Source organism: Mixophyes fleayi, chromosome 2 (genome assembly GCF_038048845.1).
Source record: "Mixophyes fleayi isolate aMixFle1 chromosome 2, aMixFle1.hap1, whole genome shotgun sequence".
Lineage (NCBI taxonomy): Eukaryota > Metazoa > Chordata > Amphibia > Anura > Limnodynastidae > Mixophyes > Mixophyes fleayi.
Genome location: NC_134403.1, coordinates 99086946 through 99110172, shown reverse-complemented (window position 1 = coordinate 99110172; position 23227 = coordinate 99086946). Strand labels below are relative to the sequence as shown.

The window sequence follows — 23227 nt, the reverse complement described above, 5'->3', positions numbered from 1 at the left end:
CTTGTGCTGACAGAACAGACAGCACAGGCGTTCTGATAAAGGCTGCATGTTAAAAGCGTTTAGCCACCTAACATTAATAATTTATTTTTTTACTGTGCCCTTTATATGTGAGGGCGTGCCATTCCCCCTGGAATCCATGCATGTAAACCATTTCTATCAGACAATTGTGTTGTATTTCTTTCACCCATCCTATCTGATGAGGATTCTTAAGTGACATCTGACTTGAAATTTGCTCAATCTTTAACCAAACTGGTGAGATCTGGATATTAAGACACTTACGTTTGTGATACTCGCTATTGTAGGATTTAAGCTATATACTTCTCCATCACATTCAGGAGTCTGTCAATATACATTTTCCACCTCATAGAAAATAAATTGCTCATTTTCCCAGAATTGAGAGCTATTTGATAATGTGGCTCTGCAGCAGCTACTGCACGACCTCTATCACTGAATGATAAAATACGATTGTGGGTTAGATAATAAAAACGTACCAAAGCTAGGCTGCCTGTAGCCAGTCATTTATTATGTGCTCAACATTTTGCAACTGACCTTTGTCTGATGCATCATTTTCAAAGATAAATGTGAATTTGCAGACAAATGAGTTCAAAAAATGTAATGTCTGCCTTAGATGGAGGGGTGAGTTTCCTTTATCCTAGCAACAGAGAAATGGAATCATTTTCCCCTACATGAATAATGCTCCTTGGAAACACATTTTCCACTATTCTGTGGTATTCAGGAGAATCATGACTGTTATTTTCCTTTGCAAGTACCTTAAATTTATGCTCGTAATTCTCAAATGCCTCCATGAGCATGCAAGTTGCTTCCATGGAGCGCTCCAGCCGGCCATCCACCCCATTAAAGCGATACATGCTGCCAGACACATCCACCAGAAGTCGTAGTCTCTTTGGTTTCTGCTGTGGGCTTCCGAGCTGTGCAGAGAAGCAGAATATTAGACATGTGCACTAGCTACTTCCAAGCTGTGATTATTGCTACTGCTAAAATGTAAAACAACAGAGATATCATGGCTGACCACAGCGAACAATAACTTGTACTAAGCCATTCCATTGCAGAACAAAGTAATTGCAAATATCTACAATGTTGATAAGTTTATGAGTTGTTTTAGCTGGCCACACATGTTACAATACTGACAATATCGGGCAATTGGCCTGATATGTGAGCCTGAAAGGTAATAAGTCAATAGAAATTAACTGGACTATTATCAGGTATGTTGGTATATATGGTCAGAATTAGGTTTATGTATGCAATCATATGCTGCACTAACAGGCTCCAGCCGCTCAGCCTGTGCATGAAACAGGTTTATCTCATCCAATGTGTCCATCCACGTGGTGTTTAGGCCAAATTACAGGACCAGGGTAGCTCGTGGTTAGCACTTATACCTCACAGCGCTGGGGTCATAAGGTGTTTGCATGAGTTTCCTTTGGGGCAGAGACTGATGTGAGTGACAAATATTCTCTGTACAGCACTGCGGAATTGGTGCTATATATATAAATGGTGATGATGTATTAAGCTTTAATGGTGCTTGACATCTTTCCTGTGATGAAAATAAATAATTATAAAATGTACCTTTTATGGATTTGGCAGTATAGATTTGTCATACAATACTGTTGACTTGCACCATGTAAACATCCGAATGACTATCGTCAGAACCATAAATCACACTGCAGGTATGTCAACACCATTGAGCACACTTGTGATATTGAGTTATGTATGGTTATCTGGTAAGCAGAACTGTAACATACATTTACATATATTGTTTATTCTTGATCAGTAACTACATCACCATGACACCAGTGACAGCAACTAGTTTTTCATCAATGCAAAAGCTATGTTGAATTACAGGCATGTGAAATACATTTCTGTTGGTTCTAACTACATCAACGTGAGAAAGAATTGTAAACCTCCTTCTATATAGTGGGTCAGTGGACCAAATAGTGCTATATTCTATGCTTTACAGACATTGTATGTTTCTGTGAGGTCCAATACTTGTAACTGTGACTGTCTCATAGAACAGACAATATATAATAATAGCGAGAACTGTCATTTGGAAACAGATTCTGTCGTGGTCTCCACCCACGGTTTGACCAACATGACTAGTACAAATTCCCTGGAGTATGGAAAAGCAAACATTATTCTAGCTGGTTGACAACCACACCCTGAGAACAACATGTTCAAGACACACACTGGCAGACTACTTACTTCTGGCTCATGCTCCCCACGCCTTTTGTAAATCGCCTTCTCTCCTGCCAGACCATCAATTATTTTGGTATCATCCAGCTCTCCCATTGCTTGATGTTTCAGCCATTGCCTTTCTTTGCCCTTCGCCTATAAGGAAGCATACTTAGTCACTGAACAATAAATAATACTGATATTAAAGTATATACAAGCACAAGTGAATCAATTAGGATGGATGCCATGTTTCTATGCTTAAAATCATCAGGGATCAGATAGTAGTAGTACTATTGCTGTTTATGCCATCCTCATGCAGATCTCTATAAATGCATTTTCTATCGATTATGCTGTTCAAAAATCTATTCACAGTTGGGCTATGTCAAAATAATTTATCAACTGTGTTATAAACCTAGGGTAGAGCCCAGAATGTGTAAAACCAGGTTCTCCCTCATTGTACATTTTATGTTCATTTCCATAATTATATATATATGTGTTGTACATTGCTCAGTTTCTGTTTCTTTGTTAAAATGAATGTTTTAAATTAATCGGGGTGCTTGATAATTTTGGAGTTCCCATTAATATTACTATTTACCTTTATATAATGCCATACAACATACTCCACTGTGCTATATAATTAGAACATTTATTCATGCACATCAATCCCTAACCCAGTTAGTTTGTAACGTTTGCCATTCATTTGGGATGATTAATATTAAATGGTGTGATAGGGAGATATTTTGTTACCCTCATCATTTATTGTGAAACATATAAAGCCAAACACCATAGAGACATTCCCTGCCTCCGATAATTCACATTAATACATATTACATACATGTAGAACAACTCCCACTTGACTTCTGACACAGGATTAACAGTTGCCTAGAAACCTGTAAATAGATGCAGGAATAGCTGACCCCTGACCCCTACACATACAGCCATATTACGGGCTCAACCTATATGTCACTCATGAATTCACTAGGAACTAACACATGGTTGAAGCATGAAGTACAACGTGTTTACATTCCTGAGGTATGGGACATGTAATAACTTCACTAAATCATAGTTAATAGACAGCCTACATTCTCATAAACATTGGTTCAGCACAACAAAATGGCGGTTCTTCCTAGGAGCAGGTGATTTATCTACTGTAAGTTATTTTAGTCTCACTCAATATATTCTGTGTCAAAATCAGCATCATGACCAATAATTATTCCAATGTTTGTATACCTCAGACTTCTTTGTGCTCTATTTAAGGGGTAAGTTTACATTTTACAATACAGTGCTAAATCCCTGCAGAGCTTTACAAACAAATGAATGCATGTACTTCCGATGGAATGTATACACGCTTTGTTTGGTTATTGCTTATCAGCTCTAACATTAGCTCCCATAGTATGAGTACTCCTTTCATACAGAGCTGGCTGGCTGCCCCTTCACAGAGACGATACAATCTTAGCATGGTCTTGCTGCTGGCCAGCTCTGAGCTGAACAAATTATTACTTGAAAAGCATGTCTTGGAAGTGACATCATGCTAGGCTGGATATGAGCTGCTCTTATGCGCGGCTCACAAAGAGGTGCTGAAGTCCTTTGAACTACGGCAGTGAGGACTATTAAAAGGAGACGATCTCTCCTTGTAAACTGATCTTGAACTGAGTAAATGGAGGTTCTCATTAAAACAGGATAAAATGCTAAAGAAGGAAATATCAACTCATTATTAAATAAGTGTAAGAAAAGACTCATTCATGTACAAATAACACTACTTAGCTTATGTAATACTGGAAGGAAAAGACGCATAAGCCCGTGAGAAGAAACCGCAGAAAGCTTTACCATCCTTTTCCCACCATCTTGTATCAAAGAAATTCCTTTTTAGGAATAGTCTAACAAATACGTACAGTAAGATGTGCACAATGCCAGAGCCTGGACGGCTAATCAGAAAACCTAGTTGTACAGGCCTTGACTTACAATTAATATTTTAATTAGGGGAACACAATTTATATGCAATAGCACGCACACTTATTATTAACCATTATCTTTATAGCACCAACATATTAGCCAGCGCTATATAGAGAATGTGTAATTATTCACGTCAGAGGCTGCCCTAGTTGAGCTTACTTTCTCTACCACAGAGACACACACATAAAAGGGTTAACTCTGCCCAATTAACCTACCCTGTGTATTTTTGGACTGTAGGACGAAACCGGAGTACCCAGAGGGGAAACCCACTGAAAGGCAGGGAGAACATACAAACTCCAGACAGATGAGGCTCTGGTTCAAATCTAGCCCATGACCCCTGTGCTGTAAAACAGCAATGCTACACGGTGTACCGCTGTGTCAGCCAGAACAGATATGCATGGGGCCTCTAAAATGAAATACTCTGACTGAACACGTATTCAAAAGGATGGAATAACCCCGCAATTTCAATAACTAGACTGTTATTGCTCCCGGTTCATGCTGTGCTGGTCATACATGCTGTGGGAGCTAAACATATACAATATTAATGCATTCAGGAGAGTTGCCTGAGATAATTTAAACTAATTTTAAACACAATTATATATATATTTTTTTATTTGACATCACAGCTTACCATTGATAGATTAAATGTGTGGTAACAGTGGAGTTAAAGTTATCCAAACATTTTCTATGGGAGCACTCATTAAGTGTGCAGTACACCTTGCTGTAGGGAAGCTTTGAGAACACGCTTCTAGCACTCTATTTAAAGTGAGGACTGGGTAGCAGGTTTTGTCTATACTAACAGTTTCTTTCAACACCTGTGTGTACAAGCCCTTAGGGCACATAAGCAGGAGCAATAGCATGCCATAGTAATATGCTGATCGCTATGCCGCGCATCCTATCCAGTCCACAATGACAGTGGTAATATATATGGCTCAGAGGTTGTTACAAGGAAATTGTGCCAGCATCACAGATTTCTATAACACAGCTATTCTCTAGCAGTTCTCCTGAGTTGGGTTGCGTTTGGAATGCTTCGGTGAATAGCACTTAGACTAGCGTGACAGAAGCAGCAGAACCCAGAGTTCTGCAGATAAAACAGATGCAGCGCCTGTAACAGTAACCATAGATTCTATACAGATTACTTTGGTCCGGGAAAGGCTGCATTTCAGCTTCAAAAGGCTGATGTTTATGTGACACCATCAGTAGTGTAGAAAGAAAAATCTATTCACAGAAATGATGCTTAAACTAATGAAGTAAAAAAAGTTTTGAAAGTTGTCCTGGCCTGGCTAATGATAGCACTTCTTCCGATCCACTGTAATTAAGAGAGTTTCTTTTCTTGCAGTGATCACAACTGACATAGTTGGAAAAACAAACTAAATTAAAGCTATAAAAAGCAGCCAAAGAGAATAGAAAAAGTAATCGGATGTGAGATAAAAGTACAGCTTACTGTATAGAACACTTCAACAATCATTCAGTGAAAAAAAAAGCATTTTACTAGTAATTCCTGCAACATTATGCATAAGTCATTCAATGGCTGCAGATCCCACTAATCATGTTAAGCCTAAATTTATGTGCAAAATACAGGCAACCCCATAATTAACAATGACAGCAATTTACTGAGAAAGAAGACTTCTAAGTTATTAGTTAACAACAAAATGAGCAGGGCTCAGTGGGAAACCATGCCCCAGGGGAATGTAGCTTTGACATTACCAGACAGGGGCTGAATTCGGTGTCTAAATATCCTGAGCTAATAAAACAGAAAGTGAAGTTGAGATATATTTCGAGATCACAGGGCACCAATTTGGAGGATAGCAGGAATAGGACTTGGAACTGCTTTTAGCAAAGAGTGCTGTTATCATCACTGTTACATTACTGTGTACAGCAGGATGGAGCCTGAGTCCAATCGCAATACTCTGTGGCAGCCCACGTTTCCCACCCATGTTTGACATGTTTATAGCTTTCAGAGACAGCTTGGGAAGTTACTGAGAGACACAGTGAAGAGGATGTGCAGCATAGGTTGTTTAGATCATACAACTGTGATCATACACATTACCTGTCCTTTTAAAAGAGGTAGGAATCAAGCTACCTTTGATCCTCTAATATCTCCATATTGCACTGTAAGTAAGAAAGTGTTTATGGTAATCTGCTATTCATTGTTTTGTCTGCTCATCACTATGTACACTTCCATTTTTCTCCTTCCTTTTTCTGTACCCCACAATCTTAAACCTTGAATAAAAGCTATTGATATTAAAAGAGGAAGGATATGGTGTTTGAATCTAACATCATTAAGGGATACACTTATTCAATTCTCACTAGGTAAAGACATTTCAAAGTTCTTTATAGAAAATAATATAGCTGATGTTGCCTTGAGCTTTGGCTAGGAAGCACAAAAGTGTAAAATAAAGAGAAGTCTAATCAAAATAGCAGCTGAAAAGAAGAGGCAGAGGGAGGCCAAGTTGAAAGATCAAGTTGGCACCACTAAAAAAACTAAAGCACAGCATAAAAAACACCTCAATCCCGAGACTCTATAAAAACAGACTGACAAAACAAGAACAGAGAATCCTTTTGGATTTTTATCCTAAACACGCTTTTGACATGTGCTCAGAGGCATCATGTACAGGGTAACAGGTATGGTATGATGCTTGCTGGGGGGGTTTTATAACTATGGCAACTCTGCACATAGCTAATTTGAGACAGTAGAGTAAAATTGCAGTTTACTGTCCTGTCTTCTACAAAAACCTATTTAATATTCAATTTACATCAGGCTCCTATAGTACTGACCCTCACCAATGACAAGAATTAATTAGGTTAATCTCCTATGATTGTTTTGCGAGAAGTGACGGAACATTTGAACCCACCTTTTTCCAGAGGAGTGGGAGAAGACACTAGAATCTACACCTGGTAAGACCCCAGGCCCTGGCAGCTACACTGTGGTGTATTATAAATAATTTAGAGCAGGCGTCACAAGGTTTTTTGGTTATGGCACCACAACTAACGAGGAGACTTTTACTAGGGAAGTTTACTTGCTCACATTACAGTTATACAGGCAAACAAAGACATCACTTTATGCTCTAGTTATCAGCCACATTTTTTGCTACACACACATTAAAGTTGTGGTAGATTATGCCAGGCTTTTGTTGGTGAACCTCATACAACTACTTCAGGTTGGCTTTGTCCAATTGTGCAAATTATATGATTATGCTAAAATGCTATTAAATGTAATACATTTGGCATAAGACAACTCTACACCATCCCTTTGGTATTACACATGCTGATAAAGCCATTGATAAGTTTAATTGGAAATTCATGTTTTAGTACAAATTGGCCTTGGCTCTAATTTTATACATCTGCTCATGTACAGGTTAATGGCTGTCTCGCAGACTCCTTTCTGGGACAAGACAGGAGTACCCTCCCTGATTATTAAATTGTATGTATGGTGGCCCTTATGGCCCATATTTGTAACCCCCAATATACAAGGGCACTCAGTTCACAAATCTGCCTTATATGTAGATGACTTATTGCTTTACTTCACAAGACCACATTTTTTTGATTTAATGGTCACAAGTGACAGCTTCAGGTCATTCTTATTTCAGAATTAACAGCAAAACCTTTAGCACTGAACATTTCACTAAAATTTCTGGTGTTTTAGCTAAAACTAGAGATAATTTTCACTTTAAGTGGCAATGAGAACGTAGGGATTCTTTCCATAGTTGTGACCTTAGATCTTTCCAGACCATATTTAGCCATGGTAGGTGGTTTAACGATTGGAAGCAACCTCAAATATCCTGAATAGTAAGTTTCCTCAGAATGAACACCGTACCTAGGTTTCTTTACCTAATCTCAGCTCTTTCTGTGCTTCATGTCCCTAGGCCACATTTGTTACTATGTAAGAAGGCTATAACTGTATGAAACAAAGCATACTGCCATACAGAGTGTTAGTGGGTACAGATCCAGCAAAAATGGATGGACAAATTGCTGCACCTATAAAATTAGTCACATAGGTTCCCTAAGTAACAGGAATTAACTTACAGGCTTGGACTCAAATGTGAAAGAAATGATGGCTATCACCAAAAAGCTCACCTCTTCTCTCACTTCTTTTCAATTCTATTCAGTTTCCCCATGGAACTGAACATGGGGAATTTCGTTAGATGGAGGTTACAGGGTTATTTGTTAAATACATTTTTATTGGACAAATGGCAGCTTATAGATCAGTGTCCACTTTCTTCTTCTTCTGTGTCAGTAATATGTGGCATATTATACATTCATGCCAATAAATAGAATTATTTTGATACTGCTAATGCATTACAGTCTTTATTCCTTTTATTTGACTTCCCAAAACAACATACGGCTTCTACAGGTTTATCAATTACATCTAGGTTATTCAGCCAGGTTAACAAAAACAGGACACGGGTCAGTACATAAAAAAAGAACAATGGGTGATTATTTCCTCGGCTACCCATCTTTAATTACAAAATGTAAAAACTTTTGAGACCAAAACAATTACTAATTCCCCGGTATCAGTGTCCTTCATCTTTGCAATATATTCACCCCTGACTTTCTCCCCTTCCTAATGCACCAGAAGACCGAAAACATGTTTTGCCCCCCCCACTCTTTCCTCTATATTCTTCCAGATGTCCTTCTATTTGTGTCATTTTATTCCTTTGTGCTTCTACATTCTAATAAGAGATAACGCAAAAGTTATTTTATGCACTATTATAATTTATGTGAGTATGGTTTATATTATTTATGTTTATTTACCAGGGCCGGATTTACCATTGGCCAACCTAGGCAATTGCCTAGCGCCCAGCAGTCCCCAGCGGGCCCTCCCAGTGCCGGCGGTGAGACCAACCTTTAAAAATAGGCCACTACTTATGGGCCAGTGCTATGTGCTTGCCCCCCTGGGCTAAAGTTTGCCAGCCTCTGAATAGGGCTATATGTTATGCTAAAAAACAATAGTGCTATGGATTTTTTCAGGGAGGGGGGCCCAAACCAGTATCTTGCCTAGGGCCCTATGAGGTCTAAATCCGTCTCCGTTATTTACATATACTTTTTCACTCATGTTTAATTATTTTTATGTATATCTACCAATTAAAGTTTTATTAATTATTTTTTATGCATGCTGTGTACTTTATCCTATGTTTTCATTGATGTCTAAAGTTCATATTAAATATAATAATGAATGATATAAACTAAATTTAATGGTTTTTCAATTATGCCGAGCACGAATACTGGTTGATAGTTTAAGGTTCTATTACATCAGAAAATACGCATTGATATATTTTGCATTTTAACACACTGGTCTGCTAACATGTGCATTTTATTTCAGTTAGATGTTGTTTTGACGTACATATAGCAGGTACAAGACCATGGGCAAGAAATAGTTTCCATCCAAATTTCCTTTTCAAAGATTTCTGAATTCTGCTTAAATTGATTTTAAGTAACAGATTACCTGCAGACTGTCCAGGATAACCCGCAGAGATTGAACATGTCTGCGAACAGCTCCTGAGAAACGTTCATATGTAGTAGCATCATAATCACTCATATGAATTTCCTTTAACCTAAAAACAATGTAAATAAAATGTACTGTTAGTATATAGACAAACCATCTTGTATTCATTTTTATTCAAGAAAAGCATGCAGCACACAAAACCCAAACAAAACATGACCACAGCAAAATGGCAAAACAGGGCCTAGTGAAGTACTAGATATGTATGTAAAAATACATAAACATAATATACTGTAGAGAGAGGCTATATACCAGCTGTGTATTTAGTGACACTACAGATATAGGACCAGAGTCATAAAAGAAAGCAAAAAAAAAGGAATAAATTTGCACCTTGGCAAAACCATGATGCATTGGAGGGGAAGGTAAATTTAAAATATAGCGGCAGATATATAGTTGGTATAGGTCATATCCTGGATCAACTTTAAATTTCAGTGTAAAAATAAAGATATCAAGTATTTGTGTGCTACATGAAAAAATAGCCAGTTATTTCCTTATGTGCAAAATAATAAACTAATTTGCACCCCTTGTATTGTAATATGGATTGTCTAGGATCAAATTAAGTCCTTAGTTTTGCTTTGCTCTCCTTAATGACTCAAGTTCATATAGTGCAGTGCACTTATTATTAGCTATATTTAATGTGTGTAGAAAAGCATATGGGTTTTACTTTATGTTAACTAAAATAATGCCCCATAGATTTTAGGGGGAAAATCTAGTTGCATGTTCAATATTTTTATTCTTTGAACAATAAAAATTGAGATAATTGTAAGGTAACCACTTTATTTGTGACTTAAAGGAGTTTCTCGAATAGGTTTGTTGCACTAGTTCTAAAGTTGGAAGTTTGGAAGATTTTGAGTCTTGAACTTTAGATTTGAGCTAAATTTTAGCACAGTGAACAGTTTCAACCAGGGCTGCCTTCAGGGCAGTATGGGAGATACTACAGTAAGGGGCTCAGACTCACCAGGGGCGTGCTGCTGCTAAACCCTTTCTGGATGACTAACCTGGCTCCACCCACAAGGGAATTTGACCCGCCCTCTCTACAGTCAAGTAATGGTGTGACCTCAAGTCACACTCATCTTCCCACTGCACTCACTGTACAATGAGGAAAGAATGTTCTTCAATCAATATCATCGTGAGATTGTTGCTGGAGAGATCTGATGGCAGTTGCAATGCACACTGTCTCAAGGAGTCTGTATGTTTAAATGGGAACGTGGGTAAGTTTAATGGGCATGTTATTGGCAAGGGGGGAGCTGTGATAGGCATTTAAGGGGCATGTGCGGACCTCTGATGGGCATTTAAGGGACATGTGGGGAGCATGTAATAGGTACGTGGGACGTTCTAATGGGCATGAGGGTAAATCTGTGGGACATGTGGGATGTTTTGATATCAAGTAAGAGACATATGTGGAGGTATGATGGGCAAGTGGAAAGCTCTGAGGGGCATGTGGGGGTGGTCTGGAGGGCATGTAAAGGGCATTTGCAGAGGTCTGGGGGACTGGGGTAAGAGGCATGTGGGGAGGTCTAATGGGCATGTAAAGGGTATATGGGGAGATCTGATGGCATGGAGGGAAGGCACGAAGGACATATAGAGAAGCGTGTGAAGAGAACTGATGGGCACATGATGGACATGTACAGAGATCTAGGAGGCATTAGGGGGGGTCTAAGAGGCATGTGAGGGAGTTTTGGAGTATGTTAGGGATCCGAGGGGATGTGGGTAATTTTGGACTATGTGAGAGGTCTGAGTGGCATGTGGTGGAATTGTGGAGCAAGTGAAGTGCATGTGGGGGCATTTTGGAATGAGTGATGTAAATGTGCCAAGGTTGCTTTTCTGATCTTTTTCAGTTTCAAAACTTAGGGTAATGTGCGGCCCTTTTGAAGGTTGGTTGTATTATATACTGTGTAATCTGTGTTATGTACTGTGTTTACTTATTGATTGGTTTTCCATAATCCATGTCCCTTTATATTTTTCAAACAGGCCCCAACATTCCAGGATCCAGACAAGAAACAAGTAGGTTGTGAATGCTGCAATAACAGGTAGAAGAGAACAACACAGTCCACCATGCTCAACCTCTGTGTCCACCGGGCCCATGGAATTGGGGTTTGAGCATGGGGGACCTGTCTGTTTCACATGTACTGGGCCCCACATATTCTGTTGACAGCCCTGGGTTTCAACCATGTTCAAGTCAGTTGACACCTTAATGACTACATTGCATATTATATTTTAAAATACTTAATTCAAATTGCAAACATAGCAGCTATTTGATCAAAAGTTAAAAATACTATAAAATGTACCCGTTTAAGCTCAAACTAGCAGAAAATGCAACATTTTATAGTGTTATTTTTTAATACTTTAAATGCGAGCTATGCCTGTGAACTTCCTTGGCCCACAATTCCTTAAGGGCCTCGATAATCCTCACTGGACGACCACATTTTTAGTATTGCCTAACTAACCATTCCATCAAAGTTAAATTTTGGCTGGATAGGCCCACAAAAAGTAGCCAACCAGATCTGCTCATGTATACACAACCTGTTTTATTTTATTTTTTTTACTTTGCCTATTGTATTCATCTATAGGTATGTATGGAAATTACTTTGCTCTCTTTGAGCATATTCAGTGAGCAAAGGTAAAAATGATTGAATACATCTCCCAGGTTTCATTTCTCTACAGAGACATTAAAGTAATTCAGTGTTATCTGTGTCAAGAGGTTTGTATAATGTTGACATTAGAAAGTGTTTGTACTGTAGATATAATCAAGGTTTTCTGTACTTTAGGAATAGCTAATGCAGAATAAAGTTCTGAGTTATTTTATGATTGCACATTACCGCTGCTTAAAAGCCTTCTCTGCCATTTCTCTAGCGGCTCTCTTTACTTCCTCAGGGACAGCATCCTTTTCAGCTTGGGACACCTGATGGACTTTGTGTCCGGCATCTAGGCGGTACGGACCTCCCTTTCCACCCAGTCCTGCTGTATCTCTGCCACCTGTGAAATGACATCCAGTTTATCCATTTTCATATATGTTTTTTTTTCTTCAATTTCTGAAATAGTCAGATATGTGCAAGACTAGATACCAGTATCATGACTCCACTGTGTGCAAGCAACATGTACACTTTAAAAAGATATATGACCCCTGTCCTGTAGAGAGAATACATTTTTTTTAAAACAGCAACATCTTGTGGGCGTGGCCTGGATGGACTGAGTACTGGTGGTGTTTTATAGAGCTCAGTCTTTGATCCTCAGCATGTAGTTATAACTACCTATCATAATATACTACATTCATCTGACACAGTTCCTAGAGGTGAGGGAACATCCTGCGGTGATGTCTAGCTGCAGTAAAAAGCTCCCGGCAACCGAAACCAGGGATTCCTTTTAGTTATGCTGTGCAACCCCAGAGGTCCACTTCTCACTCCTCCATGCATACGGACTGAGATGATTACCTCTGCTCCCTGCACTAATCACGAGCTAATTGATGTCATGCAACGATTTAAGGAGCAACAAGCTGAAAGAGTAAATAGACTTGCAAAATGCCAGCATTATATATCAGCCATAAATACCAGGAAGGATGATGCAGAGCCAGAACTTAGAATTCTAGCGCTTGCGGCGAGAAAGAGAAATGCCGCCCCCCTGGCCCTCAATTTTAACCAAACTAACCTAAAATATTCCTAAATTGAGCCCCCCCTTCAGCATTGCACCCTGGGTGGTCGCCCCTGTCACAAGGCCCTAGTTACTGCCCTGGGATGATGCAAACAAGATGGGTAACACAAATGCCCTGAAAATATCTACCAAATCAAGTTTTCTCCTTGTAAAAGGCACACAAGCATCTTGGAACCTGGCACATACATAACAATATTAGAATTAGTGCAGTTCCTGGCATCACGCATCAAACTGATTGCAATAACACTAAACTGAAGGTGAAACAGCGTGGGACAGAGATCAACTGATCTTCAGGCAGTGCCACACATGTTTCCTTCAGGAAAGCAATTAATAACACATAGTAGACAAAATGCAAGGAAACCATGGAAACAGCATCAACTGACCTCTATCTTGCATTATTTCCCCTGTAGTTTTCTTGCATTGCCTTCTGTTTGGATTGCAATTAACTGCTTGTCCAGATCAGCCCAGCCAACTCACTGAATTGAAGCTCTATTCCAAAACCTCAACTTTATGTGACTTTACTATAGGAGTAGTCTTTAAGCTCGTACACAAAGGTGTAGATAAAACCTTGTAAATTTGTCCTCGCTTTAACAGAGTGTTTGACGCATTATTGCGTCTCAAAACTTCCTTGTAGCATAGTGTATCATATACTTAATGAGCATTCCCATAGACCTCCACTGTATATTATAAAGGGCTAATGCTTCAGAATCCTGCAGGCAACAGGCAAATTGATGCAAACCAAAAACTTATTAGAAAATGAGTGTGTACAGGTCCATTTGCTTATTATTATTATTTTTGGCTTATTCATAGCACATATAAAAGTCTTTAAGAATATGGATTATGCGCTTAAAATGAAGCTGTGTGGCTTTATAAACATATTCTCATAAAGAAGAGCTTTTGATACTTTAACCCTTGCTAGAAAGACAGGTGTAAATGGCAAGCATTACAACTTATGCTACCTGCAGTCATGAATTTGATGAATGGTATCCTTGGCAATCGAAATCATAATATAATACATTAACTGCAACTGCCTTTTGCACAAAAGGTGCCATTAAATCTCATTTAGAACCACAAGCATTTTTTCACCAATTTGTCATCAAATTAATTACATTTAATATCACATTTTGAGAAAATCTTACTTTAATTTAAAAACGTATTTCTAGTCCACTGTATTGTCAGACCTTCATGGTAAAATGACATTATATAATAACCATTATAACTGGTAACATTTCTTGTACAGGCAATATATCACACTCCAGCAATGAGATGAAACAATAAGAACAGACAAATCCCAGTATTATTGTTGCCATAATGTAACTCATTGTATGACATAAATACAACATAGTAACTCCTGAGGAATATAACACACATCAATTTCCTGGCTGTCTTCATGTAGAGGAAATGATTTGCGGTACATCAATATGTTATCCTTTTAAGTGTGGTAAACCAACAATTATCTTATTACTGTGAACAGGTTTCCTCGGCAATCAGTATGTTATTAAATATGTGAAGAAAGATACTGTTTTTATGACCACTCAGAGCATAGTAGATGACTGACATGTCAAGTCACATAAATTGTACAGCAATATTAGTATACACCATGGTGTGTACAAGCAGCAAAAGTCCCACAGAAACTCCTTGACCTCTCTCTTGACCCTGACAATGTGAGCACTAATAACCATATGTTAACAAGCCCTCTAGAAATAGCTGGAGAAAACTGTCTCGTTTTCCCCAGACGTTCACTTAGGTGTTATAATTCGGTTAAGCTAGAACATTGGAGAACACTTCAGGACTAGAAAAATATTTTCCTCTCACAAACTCCATGTTTTCTGACCTCTCTTATGATGGCCTGACATGTTATACAGGAGACAGCACCAAATCTTTGCCACTTTCCCTTGAGAGAATAGAGGCTGCTGTTCTTGTCACCCTGGTTCACAGTTTGGATAATTTGGACCTCACTTCGCTTCCCTCTAGATTACTAAAATCTCTAATATCAGGTGATGTAAAGACTGTGGTGTTATCCCGAGGATTCTGTAAATTATTTTCTGTTTTCAACTACTGAGCACAGGTGATTTATCTAATTGTACTTGGAAAAGGCCGCACTAGGTAATTGTTTTCAACACCCCCTATGTTTTATACAGACATATCGATCAATTTTACATTCAGGGCAATGATGTTATTCACTCCCTGCAGATGCACCTGTACACATGTAACTTACAAACAGCAAAAAGAAGGAAAAGAAGTGTATAGTAGGGCACTCCGGGGGGGAACTAAGACTAAAATATTAGTAAAATGTATTGTTATATATTAAAAGTAAATAAATCCACCTAGTTGAGTAAGAATATAGCGAAATAATGGTTAAAAAAAATAGAAAAAACAAATAACAAAAATGTGTGTATGTAGTGTATACAAGGAATGATTAACACTGCAGTATTACTCTGTACATATTCCACTGTCTCATAAAAATACAATAAATGACTCTGATATGTATCAATTTAATGGACTCCACATATTTGATTAATACATTAATCAGGTGACTGATTCTCATATGGGGTACTAAAATAATTCCCCACTAATACAATTATAGTTCAGAATATAGATTTTCCGCCTACCTGCTAAAAGGCACAAATCATTCAAAAAATAAATCTAAATGTCCATAGAACAGTGAAATTATATTTAGGATTTTGCTAAGAAAGTCTACTATATCCAATACATTTCCAGCAAATCATCGATCATTCACGGCAGGTGCATGCAGCAAAAAAAACCTATAATAAGGGAATGAATTGCTGTCTGCTTACAAGAAAATCTAAAGTGTGGCACTATGCTGTATCAAAAACCAACCACTATTTCAATCTAATGCTGGTAATAGTAGCTCTATATAGAAAGGTGAATTGCTGACTGCCTACAATAATCTAAGCTGTGGCACTATTCTAAAGACAAGGAGTCAAGTTGAGACATATGGAAACAACGCTGACGCGCGTTTCGCTATGGTTCTTTTTCAAGGCAAGCCGAGGATACGTTTCGACAGCTGTTTTATACTCTCATGACATACCCCCATTGAAGCGTCACAATTATCTGCCAATCAGAAAGTGCCGTTGTTACAGTAATTGGCGTTAATATCTAGCCAATCCTAAACCTATATTATTGTAGTCCCACTCCTCAGGGCTTCTTATTGGTTCTTATATGTTTCCATAGTAATCACTTAGAATCGGCACTTCAATTTTGTTGACATTTCACATGTTGGCCTATAGAATGCGGCGGAGATGAAAGGGGACATGAAATTTGTATTCACAATGGTTATTAATAAATAATGTGATAAATAAAATAGCAACCTTTTATATTAACAATGTTACACCATAAATGCAAATCATAGAGGTAACAGATAATAAATAATGTATGCTAAATTACTATAAACAATAATGAATAAGTGAAAAATATAGATTATAAATATAATTACAGGTAAGTTACATATGTAATTCAAAATTATGACATATATAGTAATAAATATATAAATATTGTGAAAATGTGATATATATATGGTAATGATGTAAAATTCCTAATAAAATCAAAAAGGTGTGATACAAAAATATAAACAAAAACTTAACAGTGTAATGTTAAAAAAAACAACTAAAATATAATCATTGAAAAAATTAAAATATTGGTATAATGTATAACCTGTGCAAATATAAGATCTGAATCTATATATAATAATACATGATATAATAAAATTAAAACAGAGAGAAAAGAAAAAATATAAATAATCACAATAATGTATTTAATCTGATCATCCTTAAAGGTAAGTAAGATAACTATTATGATCATTAAGACCATTTGGAACCATGCTACCCATTAGGAATATTACTCTCGTTTCTCTTTTAAGAAACTCTTTCTGAAGGTTTCCCCCTCTAATCCCCATATGAACTTTTTCCATCGCAAAGACCTTCATAAGTTTAGGATTACTATCATGGAACAGTAGGAAATGTTTTGTAACTGTAGAGTCCTAAAATTCATTTGGTACTTGTATTAGAGGGGAATTATTTTAGTACCCCATATGAGAATTAGTCACTTGATTAATGTATTGATCAAATATGTGGAGTTAATTAAATTGATACATATCAGAGTCATTTATTGTATTATTATGAGACAGTGGAATATGTACAGAGTAATACTGCATTTTTAATCTTTCCTTGTATACACTACATACACACATTTTTGTTATTTGTTTTTTTTAACCATTACTTCACTATATTCTTACTCAACTAGGTGGTTTTATTTACTTTTAAAATATACCAATAAAATGTACTAATATTTTAATCTTACTACACCCCGGAGTGCCCTACTATACACTTCTTTTCCTTCTTCACAGGTGATTTATCTCTTCCACTGCCCCAAGATGAGAGTAGCTATCAGGGTAGTAGCTGTGTAGGGGCCCTTCGGAACCTGGACCACGTTGGCTGCCATGCTGTTTCAGGACCCTGCTTCTCTTTTGGATGTACACAGTCAGCTTTATGAGCTCCCTGCTATTTGACCACCAACACCATAAGGAACTTGAAGCTTCAAAATGCCGTTTGCATAAGCCAGCACTGGGCTTAAAAATTAAATTCCGCTTGATCCTTTTTTTTATTTCCTCATAGAATATGCATGAACTAAGACAATATTTCCTAATTTTTAGTACTAAAGAACCAGCAGAAAGCCCAATAAGGACAGAAAAAAATATATAAATCTTGCATTGATAAGAAAATAAAAAAAATTAAAACCGACTCGTCAAGATGCTAAAAATGCAGTGGTCTTCTGAGGCGCAAATTTGGCATGGACCACCGATTGTGAAAGGGTTAACAGTGGGAGATCATGAAGTCATATGCTGTATACTGTAAGAAGTACATTGAGGTGAGTCAAAATAGAGATCATGAATTAGTATTGGTTTATGTCTTCAATCTGTAGATTAGGTTTAACAATGAGTTATTGCTAAAGTTCCAGTATCCAGGTTCACTATTACCAATCACAGTCAGTTCTGACAGAGATAACCAGGTTAATGTGTGTATTTCCCTTAAACCACAGTAACTAGCACTTGTAATGTATTTAAGTTATATTTTGCTAGTCTGTTGCTTTTTATACTTAATATTTTTTTTATTTTTTCTCATATTTATTTATTGTTACTTTGATTAACTTACCTTCCCTTAATTTTACTTTGCTAGGTTCTATGACTTATTCAACAAACTGTATGTTTACTCAATGTATCATGTAAACCACAAATGTAAGACTATGTGGAGCAATGTCTGTTTATCTTACCCCACATTTTAATTTCACGCTCCTTTATTTTGAAAATGTGAATAAAGTGTTTGAGACTTGGTCAACCTTAAACCTTCACACCCATTGGCACACATGCCAAGGGAAATGTTTTCCTGCACTCTCATTGTAGCCAGCTTTCTGCGTCCACGCATTACAACCTATCCGCACATTACAACCTTACCAAAGTAAGTGGTCAGGAAGAATTAGCTAGTGTAACCAGTAAAGAGGTGCTGCAGCAGCTATACACGCTACTCAGAGATTTACCAATTTCAGGTGCTGATGAAGGAGCCAAGTGGTGGCAGCAATACCCTCCCACAACTGGGACCACCTCTTTGGTGTGCAGTCAGAGTGTGGCTGAAGGCTCACAGTAAGAGTGTGACATGTTGCTGGCTGTTAACAAAACCCCATACATACTGATAACTGACAAGGTGCCAGATTAAACCTATCCTGTCACAGAGCTATAAAAATTGCTGAAAGGTGGAAATCACCTATAAGAAGCCATCAACCTTATTTAATATATTGTACACTCAGTGGCCACTTTAGTAAGTACACTGTTCTAGTACTGGGTAGGACCATACGTTGCCCACAGAACATCCTGGACTCTCCATGGTATGGATTCAACAAGGTGGTGGAATACTTAGAGATTGTGGTCCAGGTTTGTCAGTTTCACCACATATAAAAGGTGTTCTATTGGACTGAGATCTGGTGACTGTGGCGGTCACTGGAGTACACTGAACTCATTGTCATGTTCATGGAACCAGCTTGAGACGTTTGCTTTGTGACATTTGTGACATGATAAATAATCCTGCTGGAAGTAGCTACTATAAAATGGGTAGACTATGGCCATAAAGGGACGAATATGATCAGCAACAATACTCAGGTAGGCTGTGGCATTTTAAGAATGCTTAATTGGTATTAAGGGGTCAAATGTGTTCGAAGTAAACATTCTCCATATCATTACACCCCCACCACCAGCTGGGCTGCACCATTAACAAAAGGCAGGATGAATCCATATATTCATATTACTTACGCCAAATTCTGACTCTACTGTCTACATGTTGCAGCAATCGAGATTGGTCAGCGCAACGTTTTTCCAATCTTTAACGGTCCAGTTTTGGTGAGTCTGTGTCTGCTGTAGCCTCAGTTTCCTGTTCTTAGCTGTTAGGAGTAGATCCTGCTGTGGTCTTCTGCTGCTATAGCCCATCCACTTCAAGGTTTGACTTGCTGTACACATTCAGAGATGCTCTTCTGCATACCACTGTTATAAAACATGGTTATTTGAGATATTGTGGCCGTCCTGTCAGCTTGAACCAGTCCAGCCAGTCTCCTCTGACCTCTCTCATTAACAAGGTATTTTCGCCTACAGAACCACTGCTCACTGGGTGTTTAGAGTTGACAGTGAGTGGCGAGTAAAACAATGCGCGTGAAAAAAATCCCAGGAGAGTAATTTCAGATACTTAAACCACCCTGTCTGGCATCAACAATCATTTCACAGTGAAAGTCAATTAGATTACATAACTTCACCATTCTGCTGTTTGTTCTGAACAACAACTCAACCTCTTGATTATGTCTGCCTGCTTTCATGCATTGAGTTGCCTCCTTATGATTGGCTGATTAGACATTTGCATTAACAAACTGCTGTACCTGTGTACTTAATAAAGAGGCCACTGAGTGTATTTGTGTATATTATTTTTGTAAATTCTTTGGCTTCCTTATGCAAGAGTACACTGATGAATTCTACCACTGTGTCATTGAGAAATATATTGACACCAGCCTCTTTATAATCTAATCATATTATGAAACAGTCAAAACATGCAGATTAAACCATTGTAATTACCAATTCATTATCTCATCTTGTGAATATGAGAACTTAAGTTATATTTTTTTAGCATACCATTGAGAAGCATGCCTTTGCCATGAAACCAGTGATGGCCCCTTCATAAAGATGCATTCCACACGGTTTTAACATTCATTCACTGCTGACACTTGTTGATCAAAGTAAGTGTCAGCAGTCATGAAATGCGACTTAGAACTGGGTGGCTATAGTCAGTGTGAGAAGTTATTCAGTAATAAAAACAGTATCCCCATAGAAAAATATGACAAACTGGCGGGGGGGCATGAAATATGTGCAATTCTCCGCATGGCTTCTTTACACGTGTACAGTATTATTTGCTAATTTCCTTTGAATGTTTCTTCTGCAGTTAAAATATTTTATTATATGCAGGCCTTGATTTAAACGATTTGCACTACTAGGTTGCTTTTGCAGGGTGCCATCCCAAAACATAGAGAACAAAAATAAATGTGCTCTACCAGCTTTTTTCAAATAAAATTTGAATGTATACCACCAACATACTTTTCCCCCTGACCATCCAAAAGCAATTGTATGCATACGTTTATATAAAATAAGAAAGGAAAAAAAATTATACTTAACTGCAAACCATAATATGGAATTTAAGAAGTGGGCTGCCTGCAACTTTGTCACCCTATGCCTAGGTTTGGCACCACTGAGTATATGTTTAATAAAGGGTGTGAAATACAAAGAATGGCAACAGTACATGCATAAGTGTAGGCGACAATGTACAATTATACAATCACAAAATATATTTTAGTGGATGATACCATCAAATCAGCAGAATGTCAATCAGCACATCTCTGTACTGATACTGATAACAAATTCAACTCAGAAACACAAATGTTACAGGTCACGTTGGAAGTTTGATGAAACATCTTATTTAGAAGATACAAATGGGACCACATGATAAACTAGAAAGCAATGACTAGATTTAAAGCTGTTGCTCATTAAAGTATGGCTACTGAATACAGAAAAATGAATTAGGGATTAGACCAGTGGTTCCCAAACTTTTGCAGTTCGCGGCACCCTCTCCATAATTTTTTCAAGGTACCCCTCCAAAATAATTACCAAGCAGTCCCATTTTATAAGTAGTTGAGTCAAAAAACATAACTTTTATTTAGTTGTATGTAAAAATACACATATATATAAGGGGAAAATAATATTTTATATATTTTTTTTAATTATATTTCTGTCAAATAATAATTTACAGCTAATTCACTCTGTGCCTCTGCATCATCTCCACACTCTGTGCCCCCCTGCATCATCTCCACACTCTGTGCCCCCCCTGAATCATCTTCACACTCTGTGCCCCCCCTGCATCATCTCCACACTCTGTGCCCCCCCTGAATCTTCACACTCTGTGCCCCCCCTGCATCATCTTCGCACTCTGTGCCCCCCCTGCATCATCTTCACACTCTGTGCCCCCCCTGCATCATCTTCACACTCTGTGCCCCCCCTGCATCATCTTCACACTCTGTGCCCCCCCTGCATCATCCACACACTCTGTGCCCCCCCTGCATCATCCACACACTCTGTGCCCCCCCTGCATCATCCACACACTCTGTGCCCCCCCTGCATCATCCACACACTCTGTGCCCCCTCTGCATCCACACACTCTGTGCCCCCTCTGCATCCACACACTCTGTGCCCCCTCTGCATCCACACACTCTGTGCCCCCTCTGCATCCACACACTCTGTGCCCCCTCTGCATCCACACACTCTGTGCCCCCTCTGCATCCACACACTCTGTGCCCCCTCTGCATCCACGTTCTGCCCCCTCTGCATCCTCGCTGTGCCCTCTCTGCATCTTCACTCTGCCCCCTCTGCATCCTCGCTGTGCCCTCTCTGCATCTTCACTCTGCCCCCTCTGCATCCTCGCTGTGCCCTCTCTGCATCTTCACTCTGCCCCCTCTGCATCCTCGCTGTGCCCTCTCTGCATCTTCACTCTGCCCCCTCTGCATCCCGCCATGGCCAGGAAGAGAGGAGAAAAAAAAAACAAAAAAAAAAACAAAACAAAAAAAACAACTTACCAATCTGGCGGCGTCCTGGACCCAGCATTCTCTCTCCTGCCGCTTTGTCACTGATGTCACACCCAACATTCAGTGAGAAGTGAGGAGGGAGGAGGATGCCGGGTCCCGGGCGCCGCCGAATTGGTAAGTTTTGTTTTTTCCCTCTTCCTGTCCATGGCACCCCTGTGACAGTGCCGCGGCACACAGTTTGGGAACCTAGGGATTAGGGTATTTTTAAAAAGGGCATTGCACTAAATAATGACTTACATTTTTTTGTGAAATAAAACAAGTGGATATGTACATATTCGAGTGTTCTGTGGGGAGTAACGCCTGTCTATACATTTCAGAAAACATTTACAGAAAGCTACATTTATGTCAATATATAATACAAAGTGAGTTTTATTTTAACAATAATTTTCAGCTAACTTTATAGATGAGATTTAAATATGAAGCTGGTGGAAAGATTTTAGATGACGTAATGCAGTTCGGGCTAGGGTCAGCAAGGTAAAGCAAGAGATGCACCAGAAATAGGCAGATCAGAAAACTGTCATTATAACTTTGTTATATTAAAAAATTATACATCAAAAATATTGTATGTAATTTTTTTTTAAAAAAAATGTTTTAACATTCCTTTATTATGCAACAGTTTACATAATATCCAGAATTTGTTTCACCAGCCTAGAAATTAGATGGAAGTTTGGAAACAAATACAAATGGCACAGTAAGATGATTTATACATTCAGAAAGCCTACTAGATAACCCCGCTGCTTACCCTCTGATACAGCG

General features: G+C 38.4%; 1 protein-coding gene across 3 annotated transcripts in view; it reads right to left on the bottom strand.

Annotated features, from left to right (window-relative positions):
* VWA8 (von Willebrand factor A domain containing 8) overlaps positions 1-23227 on the bottom strand; it is a 278034-nt gene that overhangs the window by 6705 nt on the left and 248102 nt on the right. For all 3 annotated transcript variants that reach the window (XM_075199773.1, XM_075199771.1, XM_075199774.1), the window contains 4 exons: positions 12463-12619; positions 9587-9695; positions 2218-2343; positions 771-929 (listed from right to left, as the gene is read on the bottom strand). In XM_075199773.1, coding sequence (XP_075055874.1) covers positions 771-929; positions 2218-2343; positions 9587-9695; positions 12463-12619 — 551 coding nt within the window. The remainder of the gene's footprint in view (positions 1-770; positions 930-2217; positions 2344-9586; positions 9696-12462; positions 12620-23227) is intronic.